This window comes from Colletotrichum aenigma, assembly GCF_013390185.1.
Source record: "Colletotrichum aenigma strain Cg56 chromosome Unknown KSG_Cg56_contig01, whole genome shotgun sequence".
NCBI classification, from domain to species: Eukaryota; Fungi; Ascomycota; class Sordariomycetes; order Glomerellales; family Glomerellaceae; genus Colletotrichum; species Colletotrichum aenigma.
In genome coordinates this window covers 6,697,193-6,717,072 of record NW_023500907.1, presented here as the reverse complement: position 1 = coordinate 6,717,072, position 19,880 = coordinate 6,697,193, and the positions used below count along the sequence as shown (strand labels likewise).

General features: G+C 53.7%; 3 protein-coding genes across 3 annotated transcripts; 2 read left to right on the top strand and 1 right to left on the bottom strand.

The window, feature by feature from the left end:
* Positions 1-3,162: 3,162 nt before the first annotated feature.
* Positions 3,163-4,925, top strand: CGCA056_v001783 (Satratoxin biosynthesis SC1 cluster protein 4; the record flags this gene model as incomplete). Its single annotated transcript, XM_037317043.1, has 8 exons — positions 3,163-3,264; positions 3,316-3,457; positions 3,515-3,696; positions 3,748-3,784; positions 3,838-3,905; positions 3,964-4,346; positions 4,397-4,464; positions 4,513-4,925. 8 exons carry the CDS (start codon positions 3,163-3,165, stop codon positions 4,923-4,925), a joined length of 1,395 nt encoding a protein of 464 aa, XP_037185687.1.
* Positions 4,926-10,693: 5,768 nt separating this feature from the next.
* On the bottom strand, positions 10,694-11,503 carry CGCA056_v001782 (Chitin deacetylase; the record flags this gene model as incomplete). Its single annotated transcript, XM_037317042.1, has 2 exons — positions 10,694-11,372; positions 11,436-11,503. 2 exons carry the CDS (start codon positions 11,501-11,503, stop codon positions 10,694-10,696), a joined length of 747 nt encoding a protein of 248 aa, XP_037185688.1.
* Positions 11,504-18,389: 6,886 nt separating this feature from the next.
* On the top strand, positions 18,390-19,577 carry CGCA056_v001781 (Endochitinase 42; the record flags this gene model as incomplete). The annotated part of the gene is made up of 1 exon (XM_037317041.1): positions 18,390-19,577. One exon carries the CDS (start codon positions 18,390-18,392, stop codon positions 19,575-19,577), a length of 1,188 nt encoding a protein of 395 aa, XP_037185689.1.
* Positions 19,578-19,880: the final 303 nt, after the last annotated feature.

Here is a 19,880-nt window from a genome sequence, read left to right as displayed (position 1 = left end):
CTGCTGTGCCTGGTTGACTGAAAGCCAGGCTCGTTGCAGACCTCCGTGCGCAGAGAGCGCTCCTCGTTGGCCGCCAAGCCGCGGATCATACTTTGCCGTCGTGATGTGTTACATTTAGCTTCAGACTATCGGCGGGGGAGTCCAATTGATGAGGTGATGAAGACGCGCGAAGGAGCCCAAGGACCACGGTTTGCCGTGGACCATCTCTTCCGCCCGTTCCTAGTGCCTGAGTCGGCTGAACGTTGAGTGCCGGCCAGCCTTTGTCGCGCACGGCGAGGAAAGATTTGCATCCGAGGAAACAGGCCATTGTTATCTGCCAGTTTTCAGCCATGAAATGTGCTCGTAAACTCACCACTTTGGCTGTCAGCTTGAGCAGTCTCAGCAAGCGCCACTTGGGCAGAATTACTGCCTATAAGCACGAGCTCAGGGGAAGTGAGACATGGCTAATGAGAATGAGCAGCTCAACAATTCCTTTCTCTCCTGAAATTGCGAGTTTCCCGCAACTTTGCCAGGTTGACGGTTGATCCCTGATGGACGGACTGGCAACCTTTATTTACTGAGAAGAGGTGTGCATTGCTTTGAAGCCAGACCGAGTCCTCCAGGTCCCCACGAACTAACACAATGCAGCACAGACAATGACTGAGGCCGGGCCACACAATGACACATCAGCGTGGGTCAATTCTTGTCTGCACCGCCAATCACGACTGTCACTGCTTTACAAAAACCTGCCACTCCGCCAGCTAGGGTTTGAAACTCGCACAACCGAGCGGTCTTCATCACACGTAGCCTTCTTAAACCCCAACCCGAGCTGGATTGTCAAGCATATCCCAATCAGCTCATTCGAGCTCATCCCCGATGGCACAATTGGCTAGCGCGTCAGACTGTTAATCTGGAGGTTGGTGGTTCGAGCCCACCTCGGGGAGATTCAGTGGTTAAACCCCACCTGGGAACGCTCTCTTTTTGCTCATCGATGTTCTGGATTGCGCGGCCCATGGATTCACCGGGCTGACTTTTGCGTTGTGAGAAAGACACTTACTTGACTTGGTCTCTTATTTCGATTGCAGCATCTCACAGCTATCTTGATTTTGCTGGTGACGGGTAACGTCATACTGACTGACACATCGCATAGAAAAATGTCTGAAGACCGTGCTTCTTCTCATTGCCTGTTTTGGGTCAACCGCTCTGGCCGCAAGCAGAGACCCGGGAGTCCGATACCGTGAGGCCCCGTCGGCACCCGAGAATGTGACCCACTCTGTCCGGAGCTCGTCTCTAGAAAACTGCTCCGGGGCAGTCTTCTCGCCGCATGGTGGTCTTTAGATTCTACGGCGTCCGATGAAAGAGACTGCACATCGATATGGACATGGCGATATCACCCAGCCTCAAGCCACAAGCGAAACTGCCCTCAATGGGCCTTACGAGACACAGAATGAGGATGATTGCGCAGCTACGACTTGTGACTGGAATGTCGCTTCTCGATCACCAGCGACTTTCTTTGTCAATACTTTTTGCGAAATGCCAACCTTCAGCATCGAGGCAGGATCCTCCGCCTCATTGTCGATGTGTCTCTCGGGAGGCAGAAGACGTTGACGCTCAGATCAACCGAAGATAAAGGAACCGGAGGCAAAATGGCGTACTTATGATGCGTGGAGAAGCGCAAGGTGGTGCCATCGACATTCTTTGATGATTCAGTGGCTGCGCAGACTTGAAGAGCCACGGCCGCCGCCTTCTCAAAAGCTTGCCCTACCTTGTTCAGAGTTTGTCAGCGCCTGATCATCTTAGGATGGGACGAACCCAGGAATCTGGAACCGCATCGACAGCTCGCTTAAACGAGTTTCCGGAGGACCAGCCTTAAACGGCGAAACAGCATACTCCTTTGGTGTCTTCATCAAGCTAAGCCATCTGTCTACGGCACTTATTGGGCTTGCATCGTCCAAAGTCCAGTGTTCACCGGCAAACGGTTCTTCGTTTCCTGTCGGAGTCTTCACGGTCCAATTTGCCCGCCTCAATGAGGCTGGAGGCCAAGGACCAGAGAGCTGGTAACAACAATGAGACACGACCCCTCCTGCATTCTTCTCCTAGCTCGCCATCCGTGGCGACGCTCCGCAACCACGAGGCGTGCTGGCGAACTTCCACTGTTTGGATCAAGCTCTGAAGATCATGGAGAGGCATCTGAAGTGATTGTCAGCAAAAGGCTTGCCATGCCAGTTTTTACATTGTTCTCAAATTCCAATGATTGATCACCACAAACCTCGAGAAAGACTCCATTAAGAAATTGCCGACCCAGGACATATACAGGCCTAATGCTTCCGTTCACATGCCAAGACGCCTGGGTGTACGCGAACGGCATTCCTCTTGAGAAGACACTCTCAACATTCCGCAAACGTCACGATGCCCCTGCGTTGGCGCGCACAGCCCGCAGCTAGTCTCACTTTAGCTCCATGTTCGCCACGCCAATGTGGGATCCCGAGTGCCAAAGCTTCTGCTTTAGCTTGAGTACTGGCTTGTTATGGGCCACACATCAGACGCCATCTTCCCATCTCGGCTGGCCAAAAGCACTTGTACCTCGTAGACTTCTTGATGGTCTCAGCCGCGGCGTCCTTCGGCTACGCGAGGGCAGGGGGAGCGTCCAGTGAGGAAGGAACTGGTCCGACATGAAAGGGTAAAGTGTGAAATTAGCCAACACCCCCTCCGCAAACGCAAAGGAACCCAGGCAAGCCGGGCCAAATACCGCGGAGGCGATCATTGAGCGCTCGCGTGTCCGGTCCGCCCGGCTACAGCGGCCGGTGAAATGCAGTGTTGTGTTGTGTGTCTTTGAGAAAGAGAGAGGGGGGACTGAAGTAAGAAAGCCACAAACCAGTGCACAGCTTTTGGATCCAGGGCCTAGGCTAGCCCGCTAAGTTAGCTGGGCAAATTGACAGCCGTCAGTACGTGCTTTCTGGGGAAAGATTGTCCCGCTAAATGCTGGTTCTTGCCTTCTTCCCTTTCCTCCAATATCTGTAGGTCTTGTTGGCACCATGGCCAAGACTGCTTCCCGAGGTTTACCTTGACGTTGGTTCCTGCTTGTCGAACCCTTGCGGACAGAGTTTTCCATCGACAAACGCTCTCGACGACAACGACGACGAACGGTATTGTGGGGGTTGAGGAAGGGGATACGAACGCAACATGGCCGCCTTTCGGTTTCTCGTCCTGCTGGCCTGTTTCCTCGGCCTGAGCAGCTACGTCGCTGCCGCCGACCTGTCATACAACGGAATCCCTCCATGCGCGGTAAGGATGATCGATGGGAATTCTTGGTCCGCTGTTGCTGACGGGATCTAGATATCCTGCATTCTTCAAGAGATCGGGGCAGGACACTCGACATGTCCCCTCACGAACCAGACATGCATGTGTAACGACAAGATTCTCGCTGGGTACGTGCAGACTTGCGTCATGGCAAACTGCACAGTCAAAGAGATGCTGGGTGAGAACTCCAACCTCGTAACGGTATCATGAAGGTAGCATATTGACGGTTTTGCAGTCGCCCAGAACCAGTCGCTCGCAGCTTGTGGTGTGCCTCCGGCCCAACAAGACACTGTTATGCAGTGGTTCAGAGCTCTTCTCTTCGGCCTTCCAACGTTCTTCATCATCGTACGGATCACGAATAAGTACATGAAGCTGTCGCCATGGGGCTGGGACGACACGACCTGTCTTATCGCATATGTATGACATTGCTGCCTGATTTGATAGTGACATCCTCTGACATTCACCTAGGGTATTCTTGCAGCCTTCTTACCAGCAGCCTATCTTGGTAAGGAACCCAAACGCTTCGTTTTGTTGCTCACTTTCACTGACACTTCCTAGCTGAGGAGACAGGCGCCGGACGAGACATTTGGAGTCTTACTCCCGAGCAAATCACGTACTTCTTGGTGGTGAGTTCACAGATGGAGTACCTGAATATTTCTAGGATGATGACTTAACACTTCCCAGCTCTTCTATGTCTTTGGGATGCTCTACCTGACCGCTCTTGCCTTCGTCAAAGCATCGATTCTCTTTCTCTATCTACGCATCTTCCCGGACGAAAAGTTCCGACGAGTACTCTGGTGCACGCAAATGTTCAACCTGCTCCTCCTCATCGCGTTCGTTGGAGGCACTGTTGGGTCGTGCCAACCTATTCACTACTTTTGGGATGGATGGACTGGGGAGATGAAGGGCCAATGCATCAACCTGAACGCCTTTGCCATGTGCCACGGCGCTCTCAACGTTGCCTTGGACGTCTGGATGCTCGTTCTACCCGCAACCCAGGTCTATGATCTGAGGATGCCGCTCATGCGCAAACTTGGAGTGATGCTCATGTTCGGCGTTGGGGTATTGTGAGTTGACCTAACCTGGACACAACGATGTTAGTGCTGACCATAAGTAGCCTCACAGCAGTCAGTGCATATAGGATCAAGGCATTATTGATCTTCTCGACGTCTTACAACGTCACAGGTAAGCCTCAAATGCCCGCAATGTGTGAGTCACACTAACATAACGTAGCCGACTCCTTCCAAAGTTCACTTTGGTCACACATTGAACTATGTGTGGGCGTCTTCGTTGCCTGTTTACCTAGTACTCGCCAAGTCTGGCGAATCCTCTTCCCCAAGATAGTAACACAACTCTCGAGGACTGGACGCTCAGCAAAGGGATCTAACAACGAGTCCCAAGCCTCCAGAACCATATCCAGTCCCCCCGAGCGAGCACGAGTTGTGTCCTACGAGGAAGCATCAATAGCCCATTTGGTCGGAGACTTCAGGAATATCGACCTCAACGACCTCCCGTCAGAGCCAGATACACCAAGCACACCGAAAACACCGAAGAGTCGAATCGAGTTCAAGGAGGAGCCTTGTTCTGGCAGCTCAAGAGGCAACGACAGCACGAGAAGCATGTTGAAGATGAAAGAAGAGGCATGATGGCTGGGTTCTGAAAGGAATGTGGAACAGAATTGAACGACTGGTAGTACTACGCAGATTCGACCTGGCCGCAAACAGGCCACTACCGACGAGGGAGATGAACGTCGGAGGGTGTCAAAGGATCACCAAAGCAATCAAAACGTCCCAGGACTAGTTATGGCCACGTCAAAGAGAAGAGGCAGCCCGTGGAGGATCAAGTAGCAGCGCCGGTGTAAAGTTGGAAGGCCGGGCCACAGCGCGAGAGGCCAAGCGGTCAATGCCACAGGCCATTGAAGCAGAATACGTCAGTCAAGATTGATTGACAGAGGAATATTATATGGCAGGATGCAATTCGTGTTTATGTAATACCTGATACCATTAGAACGCCGCCCACCCAGGTGTGGAGCGACGTTGTTGATAACGAATGTAGTTGACCAGTAGCAAAGCAAGCAAATACAAAACTCCCAAACGACGTTGTTCTCTCATCTCTCATCTCTCTGCGCTGGTGTATGTGTTGTCTCGCGGGCATCATCAAGGCTCCCTTTCATGACACGACATCGGCAAGGCTTGTAAGTAGGAACTGCCCATAAATTTAGACACGCTATCAGTGCAGAAGGGAATTGAATATCACGGGTAGAACGTACCGCAAGGGTCAAATGAACAAGATTTCACCGAGAGGGATGTCCATCAACTGCCAGAGCCCCCGGACTTTATGCAACACCCTGTATAGAGGCGTGTCTTCAGCCGGCATCAGATTACGAACCGCTTCAAACCCCCCATTTCCGGCCTTGACTTCGTCCTTGCCCTTGCCTTTACCCTCTGGCTCCTGCTCATACATTCGGCTAAACGCACGTCGATCGAGCAGCTCAACCACCCAGCAGGCACTCATACTTCTGAGAGCAGGGTTTGGCAGCGTCTCCCACTCAGCGTTAAATGGACTTGCCATAGTGCAAGGCCCATCAATGTCGAAGACCGATACGAGATCTCGTGCGCGAGCCTCGTCCGCCTCGGCATCCCAGGCACCACGATGCGCAGCATCGGCGAAGTAATACAGACTACCCATGTTCGCCAGAATGGATGTTGGTTCCTTGCTATCAGACCCGAACAATGCACGGTCAGCCAGGCGTGCAAACATGCGTTGCGTTCCCTGACGTTGCAGAATGCTTTCCGTAGCACCGCTATTCATTTGTGTCGATACAGCTGAAGCCGAGCCTTCGGGATCGTTTGAGATCTCGTACTTCCTGTTCGACTCTCTGTCGGGCTCTTTCCCCTTCGAAGATGAGCTTTGTGTGTTTGGAAGTTTGCTGGTGTCGCGCACGCGCTGATATCTCCCAATCCAAAGAGTCCCGCGTTGCATGATACGATCAATGAACCAGAGCTGGAGGTATGCGTTGCCAGAGCCCCAATGCAGATGAAGAGTGCTGGAACTATCCAGAAGAATGTCAATGTGTGTGAAAAGCTCATCGCATACTACGTCCGGTAGTTCATTCGATCCAACTTTCCCCTCTTTTGTGTAATCGACACGCAGCGATTGCCAAATGCTATTCGCCACGCCGGTTGCCTGAGGATCCTGGCGGGCTAATTTATGAAGGTATGCGAGAATGTAAAGTATGATTCCAGCCAAACTTCTCTTAGCCGCAGGATCGGCTTCCAAGCTTGCTATTTTGATGTCGGCAGTGCAGTTGATTCCAGTGGGATCCATGCCACACCACACTGTCGAGTCTTGGGGAACGTGTCCATATTTTAATATTTCCCATAAGGCCTTCTTCATGATGGTGGGGTTTCTGAAATGTCGTTTAGCTGCACCTTCTCTTGACATGAAAGCAGCCAGAGACTCGTCTTTTGTCCGCGTCACGTTGATGTGCAAGCTCTTCATCGCGAGCTATGTTTCTGCAAGCTGTTCTTTAATGGGGGACAGGTCGAGTTCCCTATTAACAATCCCGATGTAAGCAGGCAGTGGCAAGCCCTGTGTTACAATGTCTCTGAATGCATGAACGGACGCTCGTGGGGCAAGGGGTCCTTGTTGAAGCATAGAGTAATCGTGTATTGCCCCAGGGTTGATGTCAAATGGAGACAGTAGCCCCAGTCCGGCGTAGCCGATCTCTTCTTCACCAATGTTCTTTGATTCATTGAGTGAGTACACCTCTGGAACGAGTAGCGATCGGTCTCCATTGAGCAGAGCGAGCGTGAGCATGGCGAGGCGAAGAGACGTGCAATGCTGGGCCATGAGGTCCGTGTGAAGGCGAATATCATAGTCGCACATATTTGCTACGATAGCAATCTTGTCTTGTGTCTCGGCAATGACGACTCTTCAAAAGTGTCAAGGATGTGCTCGCGTTCACGGTTTGCCGGCTGCCATACTGATTTCCTTCAACCAGTTCGAAAATAAATTTGCTGGCAGTGGGGCGCGGATGGAGAAGTTCTGCGTGTTCCAAAACATCCGACGACGGCCCGTATGCTGAGTGGTAGGTGATCCCGATCTCCTGATATTGTTCCTTCACCAGCCTCTTCGCGACTCGAACCAGCCCTCGAAACTCATCAACTTGTATATTGATAAGCTGGGAAGAGTGCCGGAGTGGATGAAGATCCAAGCTGTGCTTTGGAGGGTTCCTTGAAGAGCGAAATGATGAAGGATACTCGATGCCCTCCCCTTTTCGGAATGAGAGAAACAAGCCAACTCCCGCACCGTTAGACTCTTGGACAACCCATGCACGTGTGTACCAGCGGTCTGAGGTAACCATACCCAGAAAGCTATAGAGATAATCCAGGATCAGACTATTCAGCCTAGGCAATAGCCTAAGCTCCCCGATCTCGCTGAGACTGATCAGAGTACGAAGAGCATTAACTTGATTCTGATCGACTATCGTTCCGACATGGAGACCAACAGTGACACATGCCCGGTTGTAGACAAGATCCATAGCTTGGACACCCAACTGATGGTATTCCTTTTCCTCGTCAGGACTCTGGTCAGTTGGTTGAGGTAGACATTCCTGGTCGATCCAGATCATCCGCAAGCCCACGCAGTTAGCAAAGTCTACAGCACGATCTAAAACATCATCAAGTGCTCTTGCATCCCGCACCGTCCCATCAAGGTCGCGTACTTTGGATTCCACTGGCGTCTTGAGAAGCTGGCCTTGGTCGTCAAAGATTGGTTCAGGCCAGCAATAGGACACGGCAACATAATGCGTGCAGAGAGGAATCTGTTCTAGATCTCGGTCCGGGTACAAGCTCGCAGGACTGATTAGACGAAAAGTCCTTGCCTTTCTGGTATACGGGAATTCCGGCACGTTGCAGCAGATGTCGCATCCACCAGAGGGTTTGTGATCGTTTGGCGATTGATGCTGATGGGAGGGCCCTGTCTCAGCATGTTGTGACGGCTCTTCTTCGGGAGAATTGTGTTTTGTCTCAAGTGACATTTCGATTGCCCTTTGAAGTGTTGCCGCCTCATCTTCGCTGTCGTAGAAGGGTTGCTCATCATCGGTGCCTCCCTTCATCTCGTCATCTGTGTCGTCGTAAACCAGGAACTTGATATCGCGATATGCCCAGGTTTGGGCAGCTGATCTCCTGATACTGAATTTCCAAAGATCTTTCATCTTTTCGATGTCATCGACTCCAAGTGGAGGCAGGCCCGTCTTACCCAAGTCATCTTCCATTATGGTAGGCGGAAAGTTGAATCTACTATGTGTCGCTCCGGCATGGTGGTGAACGAGAAAGGAGGGAAGAAAACGGGTGAGGGAGAAGGCGTATAAAAGTCACACGAAGGACGGGTTTTGCTGTAGAGATGGGCTTCGAGTGGGCGATTGGTTGAGATGTGCCACACTTTGGTATTCCCATGCTGCAGGCCTTCCACCGAAATTCTCGAAACGTAGGAGGCTGTTTGGTCCGAACCCGCCAGTGATGGCTTTCTTATGGACGAATTGCGCTAGCAAGCCTTGCAAAGAGCATTTTGTGTGTCTGTGTCGTCAGAGAAAAACCAATACCATCGCCGGAATTTGGTCTCACATCAGATATGGCAAGCCAGAAGTCTGCCTTATGGTGCCATCATAGTACCGGTGGTGGCGACTGGGTGAGAAAATGATACTTTTAACAGACAATTAATGACGTCCGCAACCTCTCAAAAGTAGGCACCACCAGGAAAATTATCATTTCACGTGTTGAACAAGTCTAGAGACGTATTTATTCACACATGTATGCCTGCAGGATTTGAAGCTGACGGCAATGCTGACAACCTTATCGGCCGCAGATATTCTGCAACTCAGGCAAAGCCTTTGACTGCTGGGTCGCAATTCAACCGCAAATTGATCCGAAGCCCGCTTCCGGGAATTCCAACGACCCATCTGACGTCAAAGGTGGTGGTCTATTAGACTTATACTGCATGAATATGCTCGCCGAGTAAACAGCGAACGGAGCTAACAGCGAGCCTCTGGTCTTTGAACACCAAGCCTTAAGGTAAATCGACAGGAAAATTGATGATCCCTTACCTTATGGGCCGACAAGCAATACCAACCCGTCCGCCGAAGCAGACCACAGCACTCGGGCAACCCGGCCCCACTCGGCCCCGTCCCCGGTCGCCCAAGCGCTTACATCCGCCTTAGTGCCCTTCGACTCCGCCCCGCGCGCCCGATCCGAAAAAGCCCGCGTCCGCGCGCGCAAGGAAGTCCGAAAGGATTGCAGAAGGAATGGGCCAGTTCGAATCTTGGCGCAGCACCTTATTTTAGACACCCTCCCACAAACCAGCGCCCAAGGCTGAGCTGAGGGTTACTAACGCGGCAAGGTACAACTTTAAAAACCCAAAGGGACCAAGCGACCTGGATGGCGACGATCTAAGAGGTGAATGCAGCGGTACTGTCCATACGTATTGCTTAAGAGACACGGAGTCCTCAGGGCTGAGCACCGCTCTAGCTCCAGGCACCTCGGGCCTCAAAAACACGTGCAAAACACAGATTCCAGGTACCTGCCGATCTGCATCGGCGGGAAGAACAAGCGCCAACGCGTTGCGAGACAAGCAGGCGGAGAGAAATGCTTCGCCAAGTGTTACTATGCATTCCCCCAAAAGCCAAGTGCCATGGCGCATTAGTCCCCGTCCTGGGGGGCAGTCACACAAGACCCCGAAAAGAAAAACGAATGAATTGAATGAATAAATTGAAACAGAGTTCAGGACAGGTAAATTCAAGCTTTGTGTTGTGTCTGGTTCCGTTTATGTAATCCGTGAGCACCGTTGAAGAAACGCTGAGGTAAGGGGTAAAGAAGCAAGATATTTTTGAGTTCTGTCGAGGACCATTTGGGTTCAGGCACGGCGTGGTCCAGAACAGGATGGGCACGTCATCACCTCACCGGCCAACTTCTCGCGTTGGAGAAAACTTGTGGGTTGCTTACTTACTCAATGTGCAAGGGTTGGTCGTGATGTTGTGCGGTGCGACGCCAGTTTCACATGACACCTCTCAATCTCAAGTCAGAAAGAAGCGCGGATTCACGAAGGGTTTGACACGGAGAAATAGTTGAAAGTACGGGGCTTCTCATCTAATTACTGTAATAGATATATGGTATCTCCGACGAAGAAGAAATATTTACGTTGTTTCCTGGCGCCGCTCCATGCCCACCCATGACTTGATGTGACTGTGGTATACGTCTATGGGTATGTACAAGCCAGGACATAGCAGAACTGAAAAAGGGAAAGCCGAAATGCGCTCTCGGAATCAAACTTTTCCCTCCCGTGCCCCCTCCGAGAACCTCTTTTGTGTCCTCGAGAGCCGTAAGGGTATCATAAACAAGAAAAGGTCGCCTCTCATCTAGGCCTTGTACCAGTTCTCGGGAGCATCGCCAAGGCACTCGCCGACCGTGACGGCGCGGTACCCTTTGCCCTTCAGGGTGTCGATCATCTTCTGCACGAGCGAAACGACGGTCTGCTCGTGAACGTCGTGGGAGAGAACAATGTACGAGTTGGCACCGACGTCGGCACTGAGCTCGTTGTTGAACTTCTCGGCACTGAGGTGGGTGGTCTCGGGGGTGTTGTTCTCGTAGTCCTTGCTGTCGAGGTTGGTGTCGACGATCACGTAGCCGAGGGCGCCGAGGTCGGCCTGGCAGTCGGCCTGGCAGGAGAGGTAGGGGGCGCGCATGTAGCGCGGCGCGAAGCCGTCGATGCGGCGGGTGGCTTCCTCGACCTGCACCATCTGGGCCTGGCGGTCGGCGGTCGAGATGGTCTGGAGATCCGGGTGGGTGCCGGTGTGGGAGCCGACCATGTGGCCCTCGGCGCGCATGCGGCGGATGGTGTCGGGGTTGGGCGCCGTCTCGATGTTGCCGAAGTTGTTGGCGTTGACGAAGAAGGTCGCCTTGACGTCGTTCTGCTTCAGGATGTCGAGAAGCTGGGGGGTGAACTGGAACGGGCCGTCGTCGAAGGTGAGTGCGACGAGGCCGGGCTGGACACACTGGGAGACGACCTGTCCCGCAGCGGCGCGGCGGGTGACTGGGCTGAGAGGGTGTTAGTCTCATGTGGAAGTTGGACAGTTGAGCAGGGGAAATTATGGGACGTACGTTGCGTTTGCGGTACCGGCGAGGACGGCGACAGCCGCAGCGCTCAGGAGAGAGGAAGTGATCTGCATTGTGAAAATGGATGTTTGTGTTGAATTCAAAGAATTACAGACTGTGGTAAAGCTCAGACGCAAATGGGTATTAGAGAAGTGAGTGGCTTGCAGGATGAAGATGCAAGAACTCCGGAAACATGAGGGGGAAATGGATCAACTTATAACAAGATGGGACGCAAAGGAGAAAACCTGCATGAGGAACCATGAACAGTCCAGTCTGAGTTCATGAAGGGACCCAGAGCCAAGACCTTCGTGGGTCGGGTTGGGCCCCTCCCAGAATAGACTCCAAGGTGTCTCCGGTTAGAGAACCATACACAGCCTGGTCACGGAGGGGCGGATAGATTGCCTTACCCAATCGCACCTAGAACTTTGAGAGAACGGGACGGTGACGGTCTGCTTCCCCTCCGCACTTGCTTCAAGGCCCTGGACCGTTCAGCCCTGGACCGTTCAGCCCTGGACCGTTCAGCCCTGGACCGTTCAGCCCTGGGGCGCCTTGATGATCTTGGCGGGCATGAAGGAAAAGACCCGATGAGGCTCCGATACGAGAGCCGGAGCAAGGCAAGCTGGGGTAACAGAGGACCAGCGGTGGGAGGATATGCGCAGTGTGCTGTACGTTTTGACGTCAAGAGGCTTAGAGACTTCTAAGCTGACGGAATTCCATGGTCATGGGCTGTATGCACCTGGTATCCGTAGGTGGACGACGCGGGATCGGAGAACGAGAGATTGTCAATATGGCGGAGGAGTGGGGATGAACCACGCCCGAGCCTGGGGTGCGAATGTCTGTCATTCCGTCAACGTCGACAGGGATAGCTTGTAAGTCGGCCAAAGAGTGCGGCACAGTTAAAAACTAGGCATCCACGTTCATCCGTCAGAGATGGCTGGGATGGGCACGAACGGCACTAGGTAAACGGAGTTGAAAGGAGTGTGTGTGCTCGACTGAAAGAGTGTTGGTCGAACGTTGACGTCCACGCCGCACCGCAAGGCCACACAGGGATCAGCGCGAAACTTTGGCAGGGTGGAGTCAGCCACAAGCGCACGTCGTTGCTGTCTCGGGATGGACCATGGCAACTTGTGGAGGCTATTGGAACGCCGCTGCGGGAGAAAGACCGCAGTTCGTATCTCCTGACGATAGTCCCAGTACCAAGAAACCGATGGAACTGCTAAACCATACCGAGGCCTTTCGAAGCCTTCTATTGTGCTGGTTCCTTGCTCAAGGGGTTTGTTGGAAACTTGGGGTGGTGGCCTCTCACGGGGTCGTTGTCGCAGCGCGGAAACATGTTCTCGTCGCAGAAAATGCTTGTGCTGAGGGGAGCATGCCCAATGGCACCAAGACCGCCAGAGGAAGTCGGGAGTCGCAACAACACGGACGCTGCGGTGTGGCGCGGTTGCATCTGCTGCTGCTGATGCTGCTTAGGTGATACGGCAATAGCGCGAATCGATTGCCGAACCAGGTCCTTGAGAGAAAACGGGAATGGGAGTCAGAGGCTCTCTCGCGCTTAATCCATCTCTCCCCCTCATCGCCCCATTGCGAATGCGCCGTCGGGCTGAAAAGGACCTCGAGGCATGGAGGAAATGTGGGCGGCGGGATGCGGATGCCTGACAGCCCACCGCGGATAATGATAGATCGTCCCGCTGATTATCTGGGATTATCTTAGTCGACTTCGCTTCGAGGTGGGATGGAACGGATGGCAAGGTTAACATCTTAGCGCTAGCGCCAACAACGTGCGCCCACGATGTGGTAACGCTACGTATTTTCCAGCGCGGGGGTTCGAAAGGGGAAAAGGAAAGAAAAGAAGGCAAGAGAAGACGGTGTGCTATGTCAGACGGCAGCAGGCTGAACGATGAGTCGTCCCGGGACGGCCAAAGGCCCGGCGTCTACCACACTCAAAGTCTTGTGGTCGGTGAGTGTGCTAATGCATCGGAACGTATGCCAAGGCCTAAGCAACCGCTGTCACTGGTCACTCGAAGGTCTTGAATGGTGATCGTCCCAAAGCCTTCTGGATCCCGGAGCCCAGAAGAGGACTCGGCCGGGCGTGGAATACGAGTCTGTTGTGCAACTAATGTTGGGTCCATTCGTCGTGGGATGTGAGATGTGCCCTATCTCGCTTTGAAGATGTCGCAACTCGTCCGTACAGAGCGAGGCGAACGTTGGGACGGAAATCTTGGCCCCTCCACCGGGCGCATAGAGCGCCAAAAGTGCCTCCCTCTTTCAGACCTGTCATGGTGCGACTGAAAGCTTGGCCTGTCGTGTCATCAGTCTGCCCAGAGTCGACGACAGCGACTGGCGGCGAGTCAGACCCTCTTAGCTCTCCTAGACCATGAAGCTTTTCAGCCCCAAGTCAAGGATCGGGTCTCTCGGTCTGCATAGTGACTTGGCAGAGGCGACTTGTGGATTTCCATCCATCATTGCCGAGTGAGCGAACGTGTTGAGCTGATGGGGAATGTCTTGGACGCCGAAGACTCGTAGGTAGGCTACAGTGCAAATTGCTTCTGCTTCTGCTTGTTCTTCTGTGTGCTGGCTGCGCAGCTGCTGACGGTCGGGGGAGAATAATCCCTGCTCGCGTTTTCGCACCTGATGCAGACCGTGAGCGCATGTTCTCGAGCAGTCCGGCGCTGCTGCATTGCTGCAGTTTGCTGCAGGCCGGAGCAAGTTTTCAGTTCTCTGTCCACTCGCCGATGCAGTTCGTCTGCCTTCATAACATAACTCTGCGCAAATGCAAGAAAAGCGGGAGGTCGGTCGGTAGAGGCTGAAACAAGCGAGGCGCTCTACGCCACCATCATGGCGGAACAAAAGATGAACCTGAACATGGTTATTTTCGCTCTCTGCCGACTGGTTGAACCGCTTAAACTTTGACTTTGGGACGGGGATTGGAGAAATCATTTCGTGCGCCGGCAAAATAGAACCATGATGCTGGGTCTGCGACTGCGACATCAGACTCAAGGCCCTGGGTCCCCTAAATTTCAGAGGTTTCCATCTTTGGGGGCCAAGACTCTTGGCTGATAAAAGCTAGACAACCTTGCCAGGGGCGACCCCAGCCCGTCGGAACCCCGCATCGCACTGCGTCTGCGTGTGATTGTGTGATTGTGTGTTGGTGTGTTGGTCCCGTTGGTCTTGGTGCCACCACTGCCGAGGGTGCGCTGATTTCCCGGTTTGTGATGCATCGACAAGACAACAAAGGGCCCCGGAGGAGAGGGAGGGAGGACGTGCTGACCCGGCGCGGCATCTCGTCTTCTCGCTGAAGGTCATCAATCAGGCTGCCCGCGCAATGAAGCAACTACCGACGCATCTTCCCCATGCTCACGATCGGCAGCCGTTATGTATGCTTGTTCGCATCTGCAGACTGTAAGACTGAATATACTGCAGACAGGATCAGGCGACTTTTCCAGACCGCACTCGTCAGCTTGCAGTTCCGCGGCCAGGCTTTCCTTCGCGAGACCACTAAAAAGAGATGACGACCGTCGGGCTGAGACTGTGGTGAGAGCACAATGGTACCCCAGGTATCCCCGTGAAAACGACGCCTCAAGAACGAATGCGACCGTCATTCCCTTTGGCGGGCCGAGTGGAGACATATTGTTTCTGAGACATAGGACAAGACCTGGTTTGACGTCAGCCCCGTGTCGAGGGAAGAGCGGGCGGCTTCTCCTCACGATGCAAGAACACGTCAGGCGTGGTGTTGGTTCTCGTAATGGCATCGCCCGGCTTGATCTCCTTAGCCCAGATCAATTTCCGAATTACGGTGTCTTGGTAACTGATGAGGCGATCGGACACAAACGGTGAGCTGACGAAGTAGCATTCGGTTCACGGGATCCTGCTGTTGCCCGAGATCGACAGCCGGGTTGAATGACGGGCGGCGGCATGGTAGACGGCTGCCACCACCAACGCCATCATCAGAGACAACGGCCCCAAGAGTCCGGTTCAGTGCGGAGTAGTCCACCGTCCGCCGAGAACACATCCTCGTTCTCACCGGATACCCCGATGTCGCCAAGACGCGCATCTGAATCAAAGACGATGAGGTTTCAAGATCCGCACCGCATAGTTTGCCAAGACGTCTTCGTTTAGAAATTGACAGCCCAATACGAACCCCTTAACGAGTCAAGCCAGAACCACATTGCCATCGGCTCAGCGCCGAATGCTATTTTCTGGACTTCATGCGACAATTCAAAACGAGTTGATGAAAGTTTCGATGCCATATCAGGAGTAGTATAGAATCGCCCAGACTTCCGGTGCCCAACGATCGCGTGCGCACATCGCTAACACGACAGTCGCTAGACCACCGCACCGTTGTCGAAGCTTTGCTACCGCGAACACGATTCGCAAGGTGGCATCGAGACTGACTGCAGTTACTCCGAGAATTTCTAAGCGGTTCTTCTCGCATGAAGCCAAATGAAGCCAAATGAAGCCAAATGCAGTCTTGGGAGTTTGATGGCTGTCTCTGGCCGCTGGTGTCTTCCGCTAGTGTTGTCACCCAGCTTAGGCTGAACATAGCGCCGAAAATGCATGTCGAGAACCACGGCTACCAGTGCAGAAGAACGTGGTTGCGCACTCGTGGTTTAAACGGAGCCGACGCGGACGTCCGCATCAGTCCAGAAGGTCCGCTGTTCTCCGGTGCGCAAGAATGGCTTTGGCAACGCTCGTCCGCATCGTCGGGTGAGCTAGAATCATAGCGTAGCCCGCACCTCTCGTTCCGCCAATGGCGCAGTCGTGTTCTGAGAATCCGCATGGTTCTAGCTCATCCTCCACACGAACTATTCCAAGCCCCGATGTGGTTTTCCGATATGCTGCAGTTGGGAGGTACCTGCACAGCGTCTGATCTCTGGATTGCTAATAGAGGGCTGCCAGAGGGATAGTCGTGCTCGGCATGAGAGAAGTGGTACTCGTGTCTATCATGCCCGAAATACTGCATCGACACTGCGTCAGTTTACGGAGATGAAGGTTGAGGGTGATGTGACAAGTCTTGCCATGAGGGATTTGGAGAGATTCGGCCCATGAACCAAGCCATTTTCCACAGAAAACATCGTCGCATCCGTGACACAGATGGCCATCAAACGTTGCCAATCGAAGCACCGCGGGTCGTCGACGATTGGTGAGGATGAACTCCATCGGCTTGCTGTTTCCCTTGAAACGATTTGTTACCATTCTCTGCTCGCGGATACATCAGCCGCCATCAAGTAGATAATTGACTCTCTCGTGAACATAGAATCTCGTTGGGAAACACTTGAAAGAAGAAAGGAGGCCCCGCGCAAAAGGACCGCACCTCGACGGCTGTGCACTCCCTGAGACTTAGATGCTTGTTGCTAATTCTCTCTTGGCCTGCTTTGCTTGAAAGCTGACAACTTTTGACTCTGAGGTCTTACCGGTGGCTTGCGGAGATCTTGGGCCGTGCCAGTTGACGGATCGTAGTCACGATGAATTGGGCATTGTCAGCTCGCTCAGGCCTCGGTCAGCAAACGCCTTGCTCCTTCCGTGGCTGTTGTTGTATCAGTAATGCGAGCTTGTCGTAAGCTTCCTTCCACAGGTCTGGACCTCTGCTTTCAAAGACGGAAGACAGTCAAATCAAACGACCCATTGCACTTCTTCTTGGTCGTGATTGCAGATAACGTGAAGGCCCGACTTCGTTTGCTCCAATGATACTGCCACAAAAGCGCGAATTCCGGACGTCCAGCGTTCTTCAAGTTGATCAACCGGAGTCACCAGCACGGCTTTCTTGGCGGTTTCGTTCTGATTGTTGTTGTGCTTGACGCCGAGATGTCAATGTCACCCCAATATGCGGTTCCTGCAAGTGCCTCGATGCCACCAATGCCATCCGTCTAAACGCGGTGCCTGGATTGCGTGCTCCCGCCATGTGCAGAGTCGAATTCTGCCGGCAAAATGCGTCGGCCGAAAGGTCGCAATTTCGAATCCGTGGACGGTCGATGGCGCCTGCCCACTTCACGATGCCTTCCAGGCACCGAATATGGCTGATGTCCCTGAGCGGATGCTGACCGCATGCCGTGTTGTTATTCTTGGTGCGCATCCGTAAAGGCATTCTGATGTTGGGGGGCGACCGAGAGCTTCCCCCTCAGCCCTTCGTGCTGTCAGGGCCATGGCATCGTCCGTCCTGCATGCGCCTCTGAAGGGGAAGCGGGCATCGTGGACTTGTCCTGAGGGCATGGACCTCGCCAAGTCGGAGAGTCGACATCGTGCACCTTACAGTTGTTCGTCCCTTATAAGTAAAAGGGGAATCTCTTGGATCTTTGGCCCATAACCAGCCTCTCTTTTCTGCTCGATTCTCTCGCTTGTTGCTCGCCGCACGGTCTGGGTGGATTAGTTGACACGAGTTGACAAGACAAGACTATCGCGGTCTAGCAGCCGATCTACCGTCCCGCCCGATCAAGACCACGGCCGTCTGGTCTCCGCGTTTGCAATCACTGTGCCGCGTCTCAAGGTGTCATCGCTCAGCAAAGGCCGAAGCGGCTAATTCGGGGCTGCATCTTCCGGAATTCACGACCTCTGTCTCGCCCGGATATCTGCCGGCAATCAAATCGTCAATCAAGAACTCTCGGCGCTGGACTATCGGGTTCGGAGGCGATCTCACCTCGACGCCGGTATAAGAATCTCTGTTTCGAAGCACGGAAACGGAATTCTGTCAGGTGGAAAATCGGTTGTCGACGCGTTCCAGAAGGAAAATTCTGAAAGGACGTCTCCTGAAAACAGGATCTTGAAGGTGGAAGGAAGGACTTACGTTCTCCTTCCGGCAGAAGTTCCCCGTGCCGCCTCACCTGGTCAGCTCGGCGCCCCACACACAGCTGTAGCTCTCCCCCAATAGCGAGCTGTTCAGGCACCACACAGCGGGAAGGACGGCAGGCACAGCCCCTAAGCCCACGACGTCAGTACCCCACAGCGCCCCAGGACGACCCCTACAAAATGACGGCAGCTTCCGCGACGGCCGCCAGGCCACCCCTCCCCCTCCCCCGCGCCGCCCCATCAACATCAACATCAACATCGCTGAGCCGCCTGGCATTCTTCATCTTCAGCATCATCACAGTCTCCAGCTTCATACAGCCCGTCATGTGCGACAACGGCTTCGTCAACATGATCTACTACCCCAATTGGCACGCCTACAAGGGCCAGACGCCTGCCAAGATGGAGCTGAACCTGGTCACTCACGTCCTGTACTCCTTCATTGGAGTCAACACGGACGGGTCTCTGCAGGCCATTGACAGCCACGCCGACAATGATTTAGTGGTTGACGGCTCACCGGGCGCCCTCATGGCTTTGGCCAAGGTGAAGGCGGCAAAGCCTGGTCTCAAGACCCTCATCTCTGTCGGCGGTGCCAACAACAGCAGGGAGTTCCCCGTCATGGCAGCGAGCTCCGAAGCCCGTACCCGCTTCGCAAAGGCAATCCACGAGTTCGTCGACAAGTATCAGTTCAATGGTGTCGACATTGACTGGGAGCATCCCACCGACCCGAACATGGGAAGCAACTACATTGCCCTCCTCGAGGCCGTCCGTGCCGAGATGCCGGCGGGCAGGTATCAGCTCACCTCAGCGCTCCCGCCGGCGCAGTGGACGCTGAGGAACTTTGACGCGAAGCGAGCGGCCGCTGTGCTCGACTATATGAACCTCATGTGCTACGACCTGACGGGTCCCTGGGCTTCCGTCTCGGGCAACCACGCCCAGCTCTTTGCCTCGTCGACGTTGGCCAGCAAGGATCCGGAGCTGAAGCTCGCTTGCTCCGATGGCGTCGACTATCTGACGGCCAATGGATTCCCCAGCCGGAAGATCGTCATGGGAATTCCCGTCTACGCGCGTACGTTCCCGTCGGCTAAGGGCCCTGGACAGAGCCCGACAGGCTCGGGCGAGATGGACTACAGCGAGTTACCGCAAGAGTGGGTCGACAAGGCATCCGTCGACGAGACGGCCATCGCTGCTTCGTACGTTGACCCGGTGAACGGCTTCGTCACTTTTGATACACCGAGAGTTGTGACGCTCAAGGCGAACTACGCCAAGATGAAGAAGCTCGGTGGCCTGATGTACTGGACTGGTTCCGGCGACCGTTCAGGAAAAGACAGCTTGGTGCAAGCTGGATGGAATGCGTTATACGGCAAGTGAGTACCCGATCTTGAATGCCTTGATGATCACACCTGTCCGCTAACTCGCTCTTCAAAGGTACTGGGTCCCACCGCCAAAGCCGCATTAAGGTCGGCATCCAGCGTATGATAGAATGGGGACGCAATGAACTACGTCAAGTCAATATGGGATGACAGGAGTCTAAAATCATGGGAGCATTGAGCTTAGCTATGCATATGCAATGATGATTGATGACGGACTGAAATGTCACAATCTGAATAATACTAATAATCCTTTTAAATACGCCATGCGCGTTCGGAGACCACCGCTGCATCAATCCCATAT